The following is a 19,182-nucleotide window of genomic DNA, read 5'->3' on the forward strand; positions in this document are numbered from 1 at the left end:
CTTCAGAGGTAATAGAGACCTTATAGCGGCTTTAGAAATGATTTATATATCATCTGTGTTTTCTGGTTGTCAAAAGTAATACAGATATGTATAAAATAGAAAAGGAAAGTTTTCCATAATCTCACCCCTGGGAATCAATCAGTGTTAATAGTTTGTTGTATTCTCCATAGAATTTTTTTTTCCCCACAAAAGTGAGATTACACTATGCCTGTAGTTGGTCAACATGCTTTTTTTGGAAAATTTAGTATATCATGGACATCTCTTCATGTCAGTGCCGGTAGTAAATATATCGCATTCTTCTATGAGCCAAACATGGGAGTTAAATGCTGGGCATACAATGGTTAATAAAACAATCATAGTCTCTGCCCTCATAGAGCTTCCAGTTAAATGAGAGAAACAGACGCCAAGCATGTGATTACACAGATAAATCTAGCTATATTTGTAGTGATTGTTATAAAAAAAAAAGTGCAGGGCACTGTAGGAGTATATAACAGAAAAACCTGGTCTAAAATCAAAGGCCATATTGTGAGAGAGCTGTTTTGATCTGAGTCCTAAAAAGTGAATAGGAATTTGCCGGGGGAGGAGTGTTTTAGGCAGAAATAAGCACACATGCCAACTCCCTGAGGTGACTAAGAGCTTGGCACATTTAAAGAACTGAGGTTTGCCTCCTTCATTTTATTGTGTTCTATACCAGCACTTATTTATCCATTCCTCTGTTGATGAAAATTTAGTTTATTTCTACTTTTTGCCTATTGTAAACAGTGCTGCAGTGAACGTCTTTGTATATATAACTTAGCAACTTTTTAAAATACTATCCCCAGTATCATGAGCTCACGTGAATTGATAAAAATTTACCACTGATTTGTAATTTTTTTTATTTTAAATAGCATGTACTGTTCTTTGTTTTTTGTTCGTTTGGGGTTTTTTTTGGACTATAGTCGAGAACAATATTTCTTTCTTTTTTAAAAAAAATATTTTATCAATATACAATGTAGTTGATTTTCGCGTGTTGTTTGTTTTTAATAATATATGAAATGTGAGACCTAGGTAATAGAAAAAGCAGTAAATAAGTCCTGTTTAATGAAGCTTGAGATGCATACTTGTGTTACATTGTGTTGGGGAGTACTTACTGGGAAAGCTCAGCCTTATCTTATTAGATGCAAATACCCAAACTGAAAGAGAAGGAACAAGGGACCATCCTAGGCTACCAAAGCATTCTGTTTTGTAAGTAAATACCTCTTTACCCTTCATTTCAGTAGTAAAATCTGTTTTTAGGGAAAACTCTCTAAAACAGTCTTCTCTCCTTTTTTTTTTTTTTTTTTTTCTTTTACTTTTCTTTTCATTAAAGCAGTCTGCTCAAAGCAATTCTCACTGCACTTCAGACCCTCTAAATCAGATTATCTGGAGATGGGGCCCAATTATCTGCACTTTAAATACTCCCCTCCCCATTTTACCCCTGCCAGTCAATTATTATTCACCATTGAAAACTGATGCTCTGGAATATGTGATATTGTAAATTGGGAAAGTGCCTGTATTTCCTTTGTAGCCATATTAACTTGAATATATTTATTCCATAAAACAAGGGATTTGGGAACTCAAACACTACTATTCATGTTTTGTTGTTTTTATTTTTTTTAAAGTTATTTCAATATAATATACTTTACCTATCACAACTAATATGTTTATCTGTGACTTGCTGAACTTTTATTATAGTTAGTTGAGTTAGTAAATTTTTTTTTACTTTTGTTAAGTACTCAACTAAAGAAGTTCCTTGGAAAATCAGTAAAGAGAGCAAAGCACCTTGCTGAGGAATATGGAGAACGTGCTATAAATAAAGTTAAAAGTGTGAGAGATGAAGGTAAGTAACATAGAACATTTCTACTGAATATTCGATTAATTTGTAATCATCTAAATTTAGCCTGTAGTTTATAAGAAGCACTCTACTGAAAGTAATAAGACTTTATAGCTAAACATCTTAGTATTTCAATAAATCATAAGTTACTGTATCATTTAATTTTACGAGTACAAAGAAAAATGAATTTATATATCTTAAACATGAGTTTGTACATATTTTGTGATTGTGACAACTTGGAAGGGTTGAGTGTTCAATAATCAGTTGTAAATTAGTTTTTTAAGGCCATTTAGTTTTTATAAATATTTTCAAAATTAGGTAAATTTTCTAAATTTGCACAGATCTTAACCTCCTATGCCTTTGTCATTATTGTACTCATTTGTTTTATTTAATAAACACTTATATAGTACTTATTCTCTGCCAGACACTGTTCTAAACTCTTTTCCCTAAATTCGCTCATTTAGTCCCATAAAACCCTATGAGGTAAGTACCATCATTATTCCCATTTTATAGATGAAAACCTTGAGAGGAATTGAAAGGTTGTGTGACTTGTTTGTGATCACATAAATAATAAATGACAGAGCTGGATTTGAACCCAGGCAATTTAGCACTGGACTCCACGTGCTCTTAACCAATATGTTACATAGTAATAGACAAAAATTTTTTTCCATTTAGTGAATTTTCTTGGTAAGCAGTAGATATGAAAATATGATGGTATCTGTATGTTTACTAGCTAGTAGTAATTTCTATTTCCTTTCTATTTAGTATTTCATACTGATCAAGATGATCCTTCATCAAGTGATGATGAAGGAATGCCATACACAAGACCAGTTAAATTCAAAGCAGCACATGGTTTCAAAGGACCTTATGATTTTGATCAGATCAAAGTAGTACAAGATCTTAGTGGTGAACATATGGTAAGCAAACTTTTCATTTTTCAGGATTGATAACTGTTTATGTTGAAAGAAGTACTTTGGCTTCTATGAAACTGATCTCTTCTTATGTATGTAATTTTGCTGTCCTGACTCAGGAATAGTGAATTTATATTAATTTGATTTAATGAATATGTAATACAGTCTTTATCTGAATTATTGTTCAAGAAGTGAGTTCTTTTTTCAAAAATGAATCATTTATTAGTCTGCAAAGCTGCAGAAATCATACAAGTAATATTTTCTGATCACATTGCAATAGGGTTTTTTTATTGAAATGCATTGATTATACAAATTTGTGGAGTACAGAGTTAAATATCAATGCATGTACACAATGTGTGATGATCAAATCAGGGTAATTAGTGTATTCATTATTACAAAACTTAGTCATTTCTTTGTGATGAGGACATTCGATTTCTATTCTAGCCATTTGGTAACATGCAGTAAATTATTGTTAATTATAGATGTACACCTATAGAACTTACTTTTCCTGTTTAACTTTATTATGTCCACTAACCAACCGCTCACTATCTGCTCTCTCTCTCCCTTTCCCACCTCTAATAACCATAGTTCTGTACTCTCCCTTTTCTTTTCTTCTCTCTCTCTTTCTCTCTCTCTCTTTTGCTCCCACTTATGAGTGAGAACATGTGGTATTTCTCTATGTGCCTGGCTTTTTTTTTTTTAATTGAAAATTACTGACTTTATTAAATATAAGTACATTTATCAGTATTAACTTTTTAAAACTTTTTTATTGTAACACAGTCGATTGGGCATATATGTGGGGTACAGCATTGACTACCAGTACCTGTGTGCAATATGTGATGCTCAAATCAGGATAATTATTATATTTGACATTATACAGTGTAATCAATTTTCGTATCCCTTTACTAATTCCTCCCTTACCCCCCTACTCCTCCCCCTTTCATGCCTCTGGTAACCTCAGTTCTGTTCTTTCCTTTTAAAAGTTCAGTGTATTATTGTGATTGTTATATCTTTCTTTTTAAATTTATTTATTTTTTAGCTCCCAGTTATGAGTGAGTACATGCAGTATTTCTCTTTGCCTGTTTTATTTCACTTAACATAATTTTCTCCAAGCTTATCCATGCTGCTATGAATGGCAGAATTTCATTCTTTTTTTAATAGCTGAATAGTATTCAATTGTGCATATATATCACATTTTCTTTACCCAATCATCTGTCAATGAATATTTAAGTTGGTTCCAACTCTTGGCTATTGTAAATAGAACTTCCATAAACATGGGAGTGCAGGCATCCCTTTGACATGATGATTTCCATTCCTTTGGGTATACACCCAGTAGTGGGATTGCTGGATCCTATAGTAGTTCTATCTGTAGTTGTTTGAGAAACCTCCATACTGTTTTCCATAATGGCTACACTAATTTATAGTCCCACCAACAGTGTATAAGGGTTCCCCTTTCTCTGCATCTTTGCCAGCATTTATTTTTTGTCTTTTTGATAATAGTCTAACTGGGGTGAGATGATATCTCAATATAGTTTTGATTTGCATTTCTCTGATGGTAGTGATATTGAGCATTTTTCATATACCTATTTGTGTCTTCTTTTGAGAAATGTCTGTTCAGTTCCTTTGCCCATTTTTTAATCAGATTGTTTTTACTATTAGGTTGATTTCCTTGTGTATCCTGAATATTAATCCCTTTTCAGATATGTAGTTTGCAAATATTTTCTCCCATTCTGTAGGTTGTCTTTTCGCTCTGTTAATTGTTTCTTTTGCTGTGCAAAAGCTTTTTAGTCTTTAATCCATTGTGAGAGATAGGTGTCTAGTTTCATTCTTCTACACATGGATATCCAGCTTTCCCAACACCATTTATAGAAGATGCTTTCCTTTCCCCAATGTATGTTCTTGGTGTCTTTGTTGAAGATTAGTTGGCTGTAAGTACCAGGGTTGATTTCTGGGCTTTCTGTTCTGTTCCATTGGTCCATGTGTCTGTTTTTATGCCAGTACCATGCTGTTTTGGTTACTGTTGCTCTTTAGTATCATTTGAAGTCAGGTAGTATAATGCCTCCAGTTTTATTTTTTTGGCTCAGGATTGCTTTGTCTATTTGGGGTCTTTTGTTGCTCCATATGAATGTTAGGATTGTTTTTTGCTATTTCAGTGAAGAATGCCAGGATTGTTTTTTCTATTTCTGTGAAGAATGCCATTGATATTTTGATGGGAATTGCAGTGAGTCTGTAATTTGCTTTCAGTAGTATGGACATTTTCACAGTGTTAATTCTTCCAATCCCTGAACATTGTCTTTCATGAACATTTTTTGTGTCCTTTTGAATTTCTTTCATCAGTGTTTTGTAGTTTTCATTGTAAAGATCTTTCACATCCTTATTTAAATTTATTCTTAGGTATTTTATTTTTTTGGTAGCTATTGTAAATGGGCTTGCCAAGAAATGAGTTACTGAATAAGTAAACTTTCGGCCTGTATCATCAAGAAAGCTATGTAAAGGTACCAAACTTTAATGCCTTTAAATTAGGTCTGTCATTTTGAAAAATATTTAAAGTGTTTCTATTATATTTTAAGTAATTTATGGAAATATTTCAGAAGCTCAATATATTTTGTAAAGTGAGATACTCAGCTAAAACAAGGAGAGAGGTGGAGGGTCAAGTTCTCTGCCCAAACTCAAATGTACCAATGTAGATGTCAAAAGTGCACAAATTGTATTGCAGTTACTCCTAAAAATGCTAGGAACAGAGGGAAGGCAGTGATAAAACTCAGAACTGGATAAATGATACTGTGCCTTTGATTAGGGAATCTGTTTAGATTTTAATTTTAAAAGTTGCAGCCAGGCTGGCCAGTTACCTCAGTTGGCGAGAGCATGGTGCTCATAACGTCAAGGTCCAGGGTTCAATCCTTACACTGGCCAGCTGCAAAAGAAAAAAAAAAAAAAAAAATCAGTTAAAGAAAATGCAGAATAAAAGTTGCAGCCAGATTGGAATTTAAATTTTGGTGCTTATAATCTACACATAAACTGAGTTGAATATAGTACCTTCCTTAAGGAATCTGATGAATTTTCTCGAAGTGTATTGATTCTCTTTTGTTATTTCCTGTTTTAAGTAAAATCCCATTAGAGTGGGTTCCAAATGACAAATTTTTTACTGTACTTGACTATGGTAGAAATGAGTGTCATTCCAGTAAATGAGCTGTTGCTTCTAACTTGGGTAATCTTTTTGATATGTCTGGATGTGTATAATAATAGTATTTGTTGTAATAGGATTTGTCCTTTCCACTTTAAAGGTTCGTGTTCTTCAAACTACCCCCCCACAACACACACGTGTATACACTTCCCCACTCTTTCCCGTATCTAAAGATTCAGCCATGTGTTTTGAAACCTTGTTTCTGGGGAAAAAACAGGATGAGACACCACCATTCCAATATTTTTTCCAGTGCTATGAGGGTCACTGTTAAGGTGGACTTTTTTGTCCTCAGCTCTGGTCAGGAGTTGTTTAGTGCTGTGCTGAGGGCTCTGCCAGCCCCCTTTATGTAGGGGACTGATATCTCAAACTAGGATTTGATTTCTGCTTTTCCTGTTAAGATTTCTGGCTACTTCAGAATTCCCATTTTCATTGATATGTAGACAAGTTTGGGGTCTTAGTTGTTAGTTTAGATTATAGCAAACTGCAACTATCTTATCTTCCCTTCTGAAAGTCTCTCTTTGTGGTATTGTAGAACTATTGTACTTTTGGCCTTAAGTGGTGTTAGTAACATGAGCATTATCTTAGTATGTATAAGTTGGCACAATTTTTAACTTAATGTCTCTAAACTTTTAAAGTAATAACTTTGGACCTTTTGTTTTCATAGGGAGCTGTTTGGACCATGAAATTTTCTCACTGTGGCCGATTACTTGCCTCGGCTGGACAAGACAATGTAGTGAGAATATGGGCTTTAAAAAATGCTTTTGACTATTTCAACAATATGCGAATGAAATACAATACCGAAGGTACTTTTCATTTATTTAAAAATTTAGAGAAATCTGGAATTTTTACATTTTACGTATAACAATGCCCTCCTTATCTGGCAATCAGTTGCAGCAACCAGTACTTACCATAATAGCCAAAAACCTAAAAGTAAGGCAGAAGTCAACAGCAAAAAGCCTCTAAACCCAATGAAAAGACCTACTACAAAACTTTATATTTATTTATCCCTTTTCAGGTGTAGTGCATAATTTAGTCACCTACTGAGAGCAGTTATTTGGTTTCCCCTGACAACCTTCAGTTCTATCCTAGGTTAAAATGAAGTATCTAATTAAACCAGAAAAAGAATGAGAATAATACATACATCCATTAAGTAAAGGATAATTAAGGAAACAGCCATGGAAAGTAAATATAAATTGTCAGTATATCAAGAGGTATATGAAAAAATGTTAAATGGAAGAGAAACCTCAGAACATTATATGTGTGCACACTAATTACGACTTTGTAAAGATATTTATGTATCATGATAAGTTATCAGGAAGTTATGTAGAATTCATGTTAATAGGGCCTTTAAGTTTACGGAATTCTTTTTTTGAAATTATTTAAGTGTGTAATCCATTTTCTCCACCAACCACCTCTCCCCCCAAATCAACTAAAGCTGAAAACAAGAAGTCAAGAGATAGGAGAAAGGAGAATAGAGGTGACTTTGGGTGAGAGTGTAGCGTATAGTTGAGGGCACCAATTTGAGGAACATAGAAGTCTAGGAAGATTCACTAAACTGACAAGCTTAGACCCTATATACTTCGGTAAACCCTTGTGGGTATTGCTTGCATTATGTTGCAATACATAATTGAAGATGATGACGAGAGTTGACAAGAAGTTAAGCTATCTTAACTATACACTGAGATTTTCTAGTCCTACCTATTTGTCATTTCTTTTATTGCCCTGCCTGGAGCAGAAAGACTGTTTTCGGTGGCCCTTGTGACAACACCAGCCCAGACCTTTTCTGCCCCTTTATTGTTCCTGTTGCTACTTGTTATGATGAATAAGAATGTATTCACCATGAATACTGTAGATTTAACAGTATTTTGTTTACTAAATTAGGGAAATAGTTAAGCCAGTTTATAAAGATTTTATATGAGAATGATAAAAACAAATATTTTGGTACTTATAGGGTTATGCTTCAGTCATTTAGAAAATGTATTTTTCTAGATTATTACATTCTGTGATTATTAATTAGGTATTATTGCATCATTATTTCTGAATGTTGTTTTTTGGTGGAGGGGTGTGTGTACATACATGCCTTTTTATAATTATTATGTTTTTAGGACGTGTGTCCCCATCACCTTCTCAGGAAAGTCTAAATTCATCAAAATCTGATACAGATACAGGGGTATGTTCATTGTTTTATGGTTACTATTGTGAAATGCTATGATTTAATGTGTTTACCATAAAGTATCTTTTTATCAGAAATTACATTTGCATGAAGACAATTAAAATTAAGATGTGTCATTAGAAACAAGACTCTCTTCTGTTAGAGTTGCAAAATTAAAAATTTTGATGTTTAAAGGTTGCCAGACAGTGGCTAATATTACTCAAGGAACCAAACTACTAATGTAAACTTAAATAAGGGGCTGGCCAGTTTGCTCACTTGCTTAGAGCAAGGTGTTATAACAACAAGGTCAAGGATTTGAATCCCCTTACTGGCCAGCTGCCAAAAAAGCCCCAAAATTTAATACAAAAATCCCATCCCCTCAAATCCATATTAGATGTATTAAAAATAACAATAATGGATACCTGAATTAGAGGTAATTAAGGAAAGAAAAAAGATATTTAGATATTTTAATTTTCCAATCTTCTTGGTTTAATAAGTGCTTTTTCACAGTTTCAGATAGTTTAAAATATCTTAATGATTCTTATTTGGTTTTAGAGCTGGAAGGTTAAATATAACCAATTTTAAACCTAAAAAGTAGAATATAAAATATTATGCTGAGTTGTCCCCTGTGCTTCTTGTGTATTGAGCTAGGCAAGGGTGATATAAACAAAGGGACCTAAAATACCCACCTGCTATACAGTATTTTCCTGGTATTTCATTGGCTCTGTAGAATTTGACATTGACTTTTCCCCTCCTCTTGGCTTTCATGGCTTTGTTTTTACTTGTTTTCTTCTTATATCCCTGCTGTCTCTTCTTTCATTCCCGTAAATTTGCTGTTTTTCAGGGTCTGTCCTTGGCCATTCTCAATAGACATGTGTACTCACACTCTCTAGTCCTGAACTGGCTTCAGATCCATAATTCTTTGTTTCCTTTAAGTATCTTTGCATTTTTAAAACAAGAATGCAATCTTTTTGTGTATGCTGCCCTTTTCACATAAAAATATCTCCACCTGCACGTTCTTCAAGCACATTGATTAATAGGTCCAAAACTGAACTCCCTAAAGAAATGTTTTTTGAGTGCCTGCTGTGTGTGGCAGACACTGCTAGATTCTGTAAAATCAAATGAGACATATTTTCTGTCCTTAGGGAGCTTGCTGACTAGTGAAAAAAAATCCACAATTACATTATTGGATAGTGATATTCTACAGAAGGTATTACACAAGAATAGGAGTCAGCCTTATAAGGCAGGTGTTAAGAAAAGCTTCCTGGAGGCTTGGTATTTGAGCTAGAAACTATATGACGGAAGGCAGGATGGGGCATATCAGAGAGGGAATAGCAAGTGCAAAGGTCTGGAGGCTGAAACAGCATGGCATGTTAAAGGTACTACAAGAAATTCCATGTGACTGGAGCAAAGGATGCATGTGTGAGTGTGATAGGAGGCATCAGCAAGTGTGGGATTTTAAATGGCCTTTTGTCTAAAACCAAGACATTTGAACTTTATCCTGCAAGTTACTAGGAGCGGGGAGGGGCTTTGAAGGATTTCAGTTAGGAGCTTAATGAACATGTTCAGATTTTTATTTTAGAAAGAGCATTCTGGTAGTACTGTGAAGGATACATTGGATGAGAGCTCTAGGCTAGAGACAGGGAGACCACTTAAGAGGCTCTTAACCCAGGAGAGAAATGTACTTCAAATATGATAGATTATGATAGCAGTGGGGCTAGAAACCATAAAGATAAGCTGAATTCAAGAGATGTAAAAGTCATCAAATTTCTAGGACATGGTGACTGACTAACTGGGGTGGCAAGTGAGTAGCCTAGGATGAATCACAGGCTTGAGTATCTAGCTAGATGGTAATGGTCATTCATGGAAATTTTTATCATCTACCTACAAACCTGCTTCTCTTTTCTGAACCTTATTTAATGGCATCAACATCCACAAATTACCTTTTTAACTCAGTCAAAAAAACTCGATTACTTTTTCTTTCTTACCCACATATCAAATTAGTTACGAATTCCTAGCTACTCTACCCCCACCAACAAATACCCACTGTATTAGTCTGTTTCTGTTACTTATAACAAAATACTTGAAACTGGGTGATTTATAAAGAAAATAAAATTTATTGCTTACGGTTTCTGAGGCTGGGAAGTCCAAAGTCCATCTGGTGGTGGAAACAGTGACCCAGGGGTCTCACATTGCAAGATGGTGGAAGCAGAGAGAGCAGAGAGAGTGAAAAACAGACTCTCCTCTTCTTTTAAAGCCCTCAGAACCACGCCCCTGACCACCAGTTTTAATCCATTTACTACGGCATAGTCCGACAATCTAATCACCTCTTCAAGGCTTCACCTTTCAGTTACCATAATAGGATTTCCCACTCTCTTAACAGTCACAGTGGGGGCCAAGTTTCTAAAACATAAAACTTGAGTGAGACAATTCAAGCTTCAGGGAGTTTTGGGGGTACATAATTCAATCCACTACACCTATGGAATCTGTCCCCTCATCTCCCATTGTCACTTGCATTGTCCAGGCTCTCAATACTTATTTAAATGTTTGCCATAGTCTCCTAATTGCTTTTTCTGCCTCTGGTCTCTACCCAATTCATTTTCTACACTGCCACCAGCCAGTGTTTTCAAAACCCAGATCTGACTGTGCTATTTTGTGGTTTAAAATCTTTTGATGGCTCCTTATCACTTCCAGAATGTGGTCCTTCCAAATATTGCCTCATCTTACCTTTTAATTCAGTTCTTATTCCCTAGCGCCTGTGCATCCTACTGGCCATGCTCCTTACCACTTCCAGAATGTGGTCCTTCCAAATATTGTCTCATCATCTTACCTTTTAACTCAGTTCTTATTCCCTAGTGCTTGTGCATCCTACCTGCCATGCTGGATATAGGCCTGTACACTAAACCCTCTTTCACTTTCATGGCTTTGTCCGTGCTGTTTGCTTTGCCAGGAATGCTCTCCTGTCCCCTTTCTTCACAGGGCAAAGCCCTACTCATCCTTCAAGATTCAGTGCAAATATCTTCTCTTATTATTTTTCTTGAATCCAGCAGGAAAAGTTATTCCTCATTTGTGTTCTGATAGCACATTGTATGTACTTTATATTGAAATTACTTACTTCATCTTCCTTGTTAGTTTATCTTCTCCTCTAGCCTCTGGGCTGATTTAAGGCAAAGAAATGTACACAGATTTTAGTATCCTTGGAATCTAACCCCATTCCTGCCTGTAGTGGGCCTATACTCAATGTTGAATTCCTGCCTCTCTGCCTTTATTCCTATTGTTCCCCTTATCTGGATGCCTTCAGTCTCCCTTCTTTTTATTCAAAGCTTGCCCATTTTTCATGGACCACTTCCTCCATAAAGCCTTTGCTGACTAATGTAGCAGCAAAAATTTTAACTGCTTTGCTTAAGGGAAAGGGGTTTGTTTTTATTAATTTAATTTACCATAAAGTTTCCAGGCATTGATTACTACTAAAAACAGGGACTGTCTTCTGCACCATGTTGTATTAGGCTTATTTCAACAGTCCTACTTACAGATTCTTAACTAGTTCCATCTAACCCCCAGAAACCCCCAAATACCTAAGTAACTCCCAATTTTATTGAAAACATAGCTGTTTAATGTGGGGTATAATAGTTCTTTGATATAATAATTAGTGCTCTTCTGGAGTACTGGGCTTTTTTCTGGAGTGCTTGAGCAACATTATATATCTGTGGTTTTCAGGAAAAGATCATCTGGGGTTTCATTAACTTCTGTCATTCTGTTTGGGTCTAGTTAAAAGAGACCTCTTTCACATGCCATTGGAGTTTGGTATCTGGAATTATCTTTTAAACTAGTGCTAGCCACAATGAGGCACAGTAAGCACAATGGAGTTTATTTTCCTGATGTGTATATTGTTTTTTTCCTCATGATAATGATATCTTATTGAAGTACTTTTTCACTCTTCTCAGCATCTGTGTAAAATAGAATATATATAAGTGCCTATTGTACAGTTGAGCATGCAGAATGGTATGCCCAAGATCACTTACCTACTCATTGGTGATACCAAGCCTAGAATTCTGGCTACTATGCTCTCTGTTTCTGTTGATTCCAAAAGTAGCTTGTAAAACAAGAAGAGGTGCATGCTTAGTTTGCTCCATTATGCTAGAGACTTATAAAATGGGGATTTTAAAATAATTGGCTTTAGCAGAGACTGTTAGAACTCATGGTTTCTAAAAATCCATAATTGGGTCAGATTGCAAGTATGAATATTTTGTATCCTAATAAGTATAAGATTTCTTCTTGATACTAGAAGTCATAAATATGCTATTTGCCTAGAAATTAATACTTTTCCTGGGTAAATCTGTGTTTAGTGTCCTTGATTAGTGAAACATCAATATGGGTGTTATAGCATTTAACTGCTGCTTAAAATTTTTGAGAGTAGATCATTAGAATATAGAACTTGGGTGAAGGGAGTTAAGTCTAAGGGAATGGGAGATAATTTTTGTGAAATGTAGGTATCAGCATTTAAAAAAAAATGCCTCAGTACTGTTAATAACTCCATTTTACAGATGAAGGATTAGAGATATTAACTCACCAATTTCACACTGTAGATACAGCATCAGAATTAGACCCATCTCTGATCTTTCTGTAGAGCTTATGCTGTTAATCATTATGCTCTACTAGTTGACATCTTGAGGTCTGGGACTTTGCCTTCATTCAGTCCATAAATACTTACTGTGTGCCTACTGTGTATTTAATCACTGTTCTAGGGACTAGAGAAGTGAACCAAAGAGAAAAGTATCTGTTGTTATGTATATTACATTTTAATGGAAGACAGTGCATTGTTTCAAAACACACGCATACTGCACAATGATTCACTTAGGGTAGACAGTATAGTATTGTACTTGTTAGTCTATCACTCCTCCTAGAAGTTAATTTTTTTTCAATTTTATTTATTTTTATGGGGTACAGTGTGTTGTTTCAATATATGCATATACTGCACAATGATTCACTTAGAACAGATAGCATAGATTTGTACCTGTGAGTCCACTACTTCTCCTAGAAGTTAATTTTTTAAAACCACTTTATTAAGATGTGATTGACATACAAGAAGCTGTACATATGAGGGGTCTTCAAAAAGTTCGTGGAAAGATTCATATTATCTTTTAATTCTGTTTTTCCACGAACCTTTTGAAGTACCCTTGTATTTAATGTATACATCTTAATGAGTTTGGAGATAAATATACAACCGTGAAACCAACACCACAATCTGTGCCATAAACTTATCCATCACCTCCAAGTTTCCTCCCACTCTAAATATTATTATTGCGATAAGAACACTTAAAATAAGATCATCCCTTTTAGCAAATTTTTAAGTATACGATACAGTATCATTAACTATAGGCACTGTGCTTTACAGTAGATCTCTGGGACTTACTCATTTTGTATAACTGAAACTTTGTGCCCTTTGACTAATACTGCCCTGTTCCCCCCTTTCCCAGCCCCTAGCAACCACCATTCTACTTTCCAATTCTGAGTTTGACTATTTTAGATTCATCATATAAGTGGTATCATGTAGTATTTGTCCTTCCGTGTCTGGCTTATTTCACTTAGCATGATGTTTTCCAGGTTCATTCATGTTATCACAAATGACAGGATTTCCTTTTATAAGAGTGAATAATATTTTACTCTGTGTGTGTGTGTGTGTGTGTATATGTATGTATGTATGTATAGACATTGGCCTTGGGAATGATTTCTTGGATATGACACCAAAAGCACGGGCAACAAAAGCAAAAGTAGACAAGTGGGACTAAATCAAACTAAAAAGCTTCTGCACAACAAAGGAAACAACCAACAGAATGAAAAGGCAGCTTACAGAATGAGAGAAAACATTTGCAAACCATATATTTGATAAGGATTGATATCCAAAATATATAAGGAACTACTATAACTGAATAGCAAAAAAAAAATCAACCAACCAAATGATCCAAGTAAAGAATAGGCAAAGGAACTGAGTAGACGTTTCTCCAAAGATGACATAGAAATGGTCAATAGGTATATGAAAAGGTGCTCAGCACCATCAACCACCAGAGATATATATATATATATATATATATATATATATATATATATATGCCACATTTTCTTTATTCATTCATTGAGTGATGGACATTTAGCTTGCTTCCATGCCTTGGCTATTGTGAATAATGCTGCAATGAACGTGGGACTGCAGATATATCTTTGACATACTGATTTCATTTCCTTTTGATATATACCCAGAAGTGGAATTTCTGGATCATATGGTAGTTCTATTTTTTGAGGAACCTACATATTGCTTTTCATAGTGACTACACCAATTTACATTCTCACCAACAGTATACAAGGGTTCACTTTTTTCTACATCTTCGCTAATACTTATCTTTTGTATAATAAGCCTTTTTTTTTTTTTCTTAATTTTATTTTGTCGATATACAACGTGGTTGATTATTGTGGCCCATTACCGAAACCTCCCTCCCTCCTCCCTCTCTCCCCTCCCACCCAACAATGTCCTTTCTGTTTGCTTGTCGTCTCAACTTCAAGGAATTATAGTTGTTGTGTCTTCTTCCCCCCGCCCCCCTGGTCTTTTTGTGTGTGTGTGTGTGTGTGTGTGTGTGTGTGTGTGTGTGTGTGTGTGTGTGTGTGTGTGTGTGTGTGAATTGATTTATTTATTTTTAGCTCCCACCAATAAGTGAGAACATGTGGTATTTCTCTTTCTGTGCCTGACTTGTTTCACTTAATATAATTCTCTCAAGGTCCATCCATGTTGTTGCAAATGGCAGTATTTCATTCGTTTTTATAGCTGAGTAGTATTCCATTGTGTAGATGTACCACATTTTCCGTATCCACTCATCCGATGATGGACATTTGGGCTGGTTCCAACTCTTGGCTATTGTAAAGAGTGCTGCAATGAACATTGGGGAACGGGTATACCTTCGACTTGATGATTTCCATTCCTCTGGGTATATTCCCAGCAGTGGGATAGCTGGGTCATATGGCAGATCTATCTGCAATTGTTTGAGGAACCTCCATACCATTTTCCATAGAGGCTGCACCATTTTGCAGTCCCACCAACAATGTATGAGAGTTCCTTTTTCTCCGCAACCTCGCCAGCATTTATCGTTCAGAGTCTTTTGGATTTTAGCCATCCTAACTGGGGTGAGATGGTATCTCAGTGTAGTTTTGATTTGCATTTCCCGGATGCTGAGTGATGTTGAGCATTTTTTCATATGTCTGTTGGCCATTTGTATATCTTCCTTAGAGAAATGCCTACTTAGCTCTTTTGCCCATTTTTTAATTGGGTTGCTTGTTTTTTTCTTGTAAAGTTGTTTGAGTTCCTTGTATATTCTGGATATTAATCCTTTGTCAGATATATATTTTGCAAATATTTTCTCCCATGGAATAGAATAGAGAATCCAGAAATCAACCCACACACCTACAGCCATCTGGTTTTTGACAAAGGCACCAAGCCTATACACTGGGGAAGAGACTGCCTCTTTAGCAAATGGTGCTGGGAGAACTGGATATCAATATGCAGGAGAATGAAACTAGACCCATACCTTTCACCATACACTAAAGTCAACTCAAAATGGATTAAAGAATTAAACATACACCCTGAAACAATAAAACTTCTTAAAGAAAACATAGGAGAGACACTTCAGGAAATAGGACTGGACACAGACTTCATGAATACGACCCCAAAAGCACGGGCAACCAAAGGAAAAATAAACAAATGGGATTATATCAAACTAAAGAGCTTCTGCACAGCAAAAGAAACAATTAACAGATAATAAGCCATTTTTGGATAATAGCCATCCTAACAGGTGTGAAGTGATATATCATTGTGGTTTTGATTTGCATTGACGCAAAGCAAGTCTCTCTGGTGATTGGTGATGCTGAGCACCTTTTCATATACCTATTGACCATTTCTATGTCATCTTTGGGGAAATATCTATTCAGTTCCTTTGCCTATTCTTTACTTGGATCATTTGGTTGATTTTTTTTTTTTTTCCGCTGTTCAGTTATAGTAGTTCCTTATATATTTTGGATATTAATCTTTATCAAATATATGGTTTGCAAATGTTTTCTGTCATTCTGTAAGCTGCCTTTTTATTTTGTTGGTTGTTTCCTTTGTTGTACAGAAGCTTTTTAGTTTGATTTAGTCCCACTTGTCTACTTTTGCTTTTGTTGCCCGTGCTTTTGGTGTCATATCCAAGAAATCATTGCCAAGGCCAGTGTCAAGAAGATTTCCCCGTCTTCTTCTAGGAGTTTTATGGTTTCAGGCCTTACATTTAAGTCTTTAATCCATTTTGAGTTTATTTTTGTGAACAGTGTAAGATGAGTTCAGTTTCATTCTTTTGTATGTGGATATCAGAATGTAAGAAGTTTCATGGAGAAAAATAAAGCAGGTAAAGTGGGGTGACAAGGGGTAAATAAGTTGGGCAAGCAAAGCTTCACTGAGAGGTTATCATTTGGGCAAAATCTGAAGGTGAGGAAGTGATCGTGTGGGTATCTGGAAAAGAAGACCCTTCCTGGTAGAGGGAGCTGCAAGGGAAACTGCTGTAAGAGAGGAGTTCTGGTTTGTTCATGAAACATCAGCAAGGCCTGGGTAGCTGGAGCCAGTGAGCTAGGTGAAGCGGGGTGGAAAATGAAGTCACAGAGGTATGGATGGGGGGATCAGAACCTGTATGCCATTGCAAGGACTTTGGCTTTTGCTCTGAGAAAGATGGGAGCCAATGGGGGGTTTTCAAGCAGAGAATGACATAATGTGATTTATTTTCAAAGGATCCTTCTGACTTCTATACTGAGAACAGACTGTAAGAGGATAAGAAATGTCTTATTCATTTTGGTATCCCAAATAACCAACATCGTATCTGGTATATAGTATGTGTTAACGAGTATCAAAAGCCTTAACAATTCATAGAAATCCATCTTTAAAATGACGTCTTTAGATAATCAGGATATTTGAATGTGGATGAGATACTAGATAATACAAATGATATTTTTTAGGTGTGATAATAGTGAAGTACATATAGAAGTATTTACTGTTGAAATCATTAATGTCTAGATCTTGCTTCAAATACTCCAGCAAAAATAAAGATGAGAGGATTGCTAAAACGAAATGGGTAAAATGTTGATAATTATTAAAGTAAGTGATGGATGCATAGAGTTTATTATATTATTTATTGTACTAGTCTACTTTTGTATATATTTGAAATATTCATAATAAAAAGTTATACAGTTCACTCTTGAACAACATGGATTTGAACTGGGTGGGCCCACTTTTATGTAGATTTTTCTCCATAAATATATTGGAAAATTTTTGGTTAGGTATGTTGCAAATGTATGACATACCTAACCAAACAGTTAAGTAGCCTCCCTAATTGTAGGCTATTAGTAGTTATGTAGTTAAGTACTTAACTGTTACCTAAGTAATGAAGTGGTGCCGCCACGTTCCATGTGAGGCAGGCAGTGGAGCGTACTCACAACCTGGGTGAAAGCACAAGATGTACTTAAGTAGTAGTTAAGTAGTTAAGTTTTGGGGGAATTAGGTTATACACAGGTTTTCTACTGTGCAGGGGTTGCTGTCCCTAATGGCCACGTTGTTCAAGGTTTAACTATATATATATTTTTATACACAGATAATATAGCTGTATCTCTCTCTCTCTCCATTTGTTGGATATCTACACAGAGAGAGAGAGAGAGAAAATATATAATGTTTTACTTGGTAATTCTACTTTTATAATTTATTATAAGGAAATAGATATGCCCAAAGATATAAGGAAAAAGATTTTCATCTTTGTGTTCTCATAATAGCTAAAATTTGAACAACCTAAATTTTTAGCAGTTAGAAAATAAAAACTACAGTATAATCCATATAGCAGAATAATATGTAGTCCTTAAATTTTTTCGAAGACTAATAGCGTTAAAGATGTTCACAGTAAAATATAAAGCAAAAAAAGCAGAGTGGAAAATTGGAAGCAATATTATTCCAATTTTGACTAAATAGTATCTGTAAATATTTATAGATAAAAGACTTAAAGGAAATATGCTAAATTATTAATAGTATTTATCTCTAGGTGATAGGATTTTAGGTTATTTTTATTTGATTCTTGATACTTCTCTATATTTCTAAAATTTTCTTTAATAAACTTATCTACTTTCATTAAAACAAGCAGAAGAGACTATAAAAATCTCAAGTTTAAACTTTGACCCGGTAATATCCCTTATATAAGGATAAGAAAATAGACAAATACGAGAAAAATTCATGTTCCAGGACATTCATTGAATTGCTATTTATATTTGGGGGGGGGGGGGGAAAACTGGAAGTGTCTAAGTGACCAACACAGGGAGAATGATTAAATTATGGTGCATCCATATTATGCAGCCAGTAAATGTTTTCAAAGCAATGAAATACAAAAAAATGCTCATTGTATAAGAAAAAGGAAATAGCGAATTGTGTGCACACTATGATTTCAATTATGTTTTTTTAAAAGTGAAAGATCAAAGACAGTCAAAATATTAGTGGGTTATGGGTGATTTTAATTTTAGTTTTTCTGCTTTCTGTATTTTCTGAATTGTCTATGCTATCATGTATTACATTTTGAAAAAAGGTTGAGTACAGGAAGGAAAAAACAATTTTTAAAAAATTTATCAGTATACAGTGTAGTTGATTTTCATGTCCCTTTACCAATTCCTCCTTTCCCCCTCTCCCCTCCCCCCATTAACATCATATCTGTACACTTGTCTTAACAAGTTCAAGGAATTGTTGTGATTGTTGTGTCTTCACCCCCCACCCCCATTTATTTGTTTGTATATTTATTTATTTTTATTAGCTCCCAAAAATAAGTGAGAGCATGTGGTATTTCTCTTTCTGTGCCTGGCTTATTTCACTTAATATAATTTTCTCTAAGTCCATCCATGTTGCTGCGAATGGTAGTATTTCAGTTTTTTTTCTAGCAGAGTAGTATTCATTGTGTATATATACCACATTTTCCTTATCCACTCATCCAGTGATGGGCATTTAGGCTGGTTCTAAGTCTTGGCTATTGTAAATAGCACTGCAATAAAC

At 35.0% G+C, this 19,182-nt stretch overlaps 1 protein-coding gene across 2 annotated transcripts in view; it reads left to right on the forward strand.

Annotated features, from left to right (window-relative positions):
* Positions 1 to 19,182, forward strand: part of WDR44 (WD repeat domain 44) — an 85,651-nt gene that overhangs the window by 48,099 nt on the left and 18,370 nt on the right. Inside the window, exons 9-12 of one of the 2 annotated variants that reach the window (XM_063083314.1) lie at positions 1,752 to 1,858; positions 2,618 to 2,769; positions 6,612 to 6,750; positions 8,053 to 8,117. In XM_063083314.1, the coding sequence (XP_062939384.1) occupies positions 1,752 to 1,858; positions 2,618 to 2,769; positions 6,612 to 6,750; positions 8,053 to 8,117 (463 nt within the window). The remainder of the gene's footprint in view (positions 1 to 1,751; positions 1,859 to 2,617; positions 2,770 to 6,611; positions 6,751 to 8,052; positions 8,118 to 19,182) is intronic. The other variant, XM_063083315.1, reaches the window with a different exon arrangement.

This window comes from Cynocephalus volans, chromosome X, assembly GCF_027409185.1.
Source record: "Cynocephalus volans isolate mCynVol1 chromosome X, mCynVol1.pri, whole genome shotgun sequence".
In the NCBI taxonomy this organism is placed as follows: domain Eukaryota; kingdom Metazoa; phylum Chordata; class Mammalia; order Dermoptera; family Cynocephalidae; genus Cynocephalus; species Cynocephalus volans.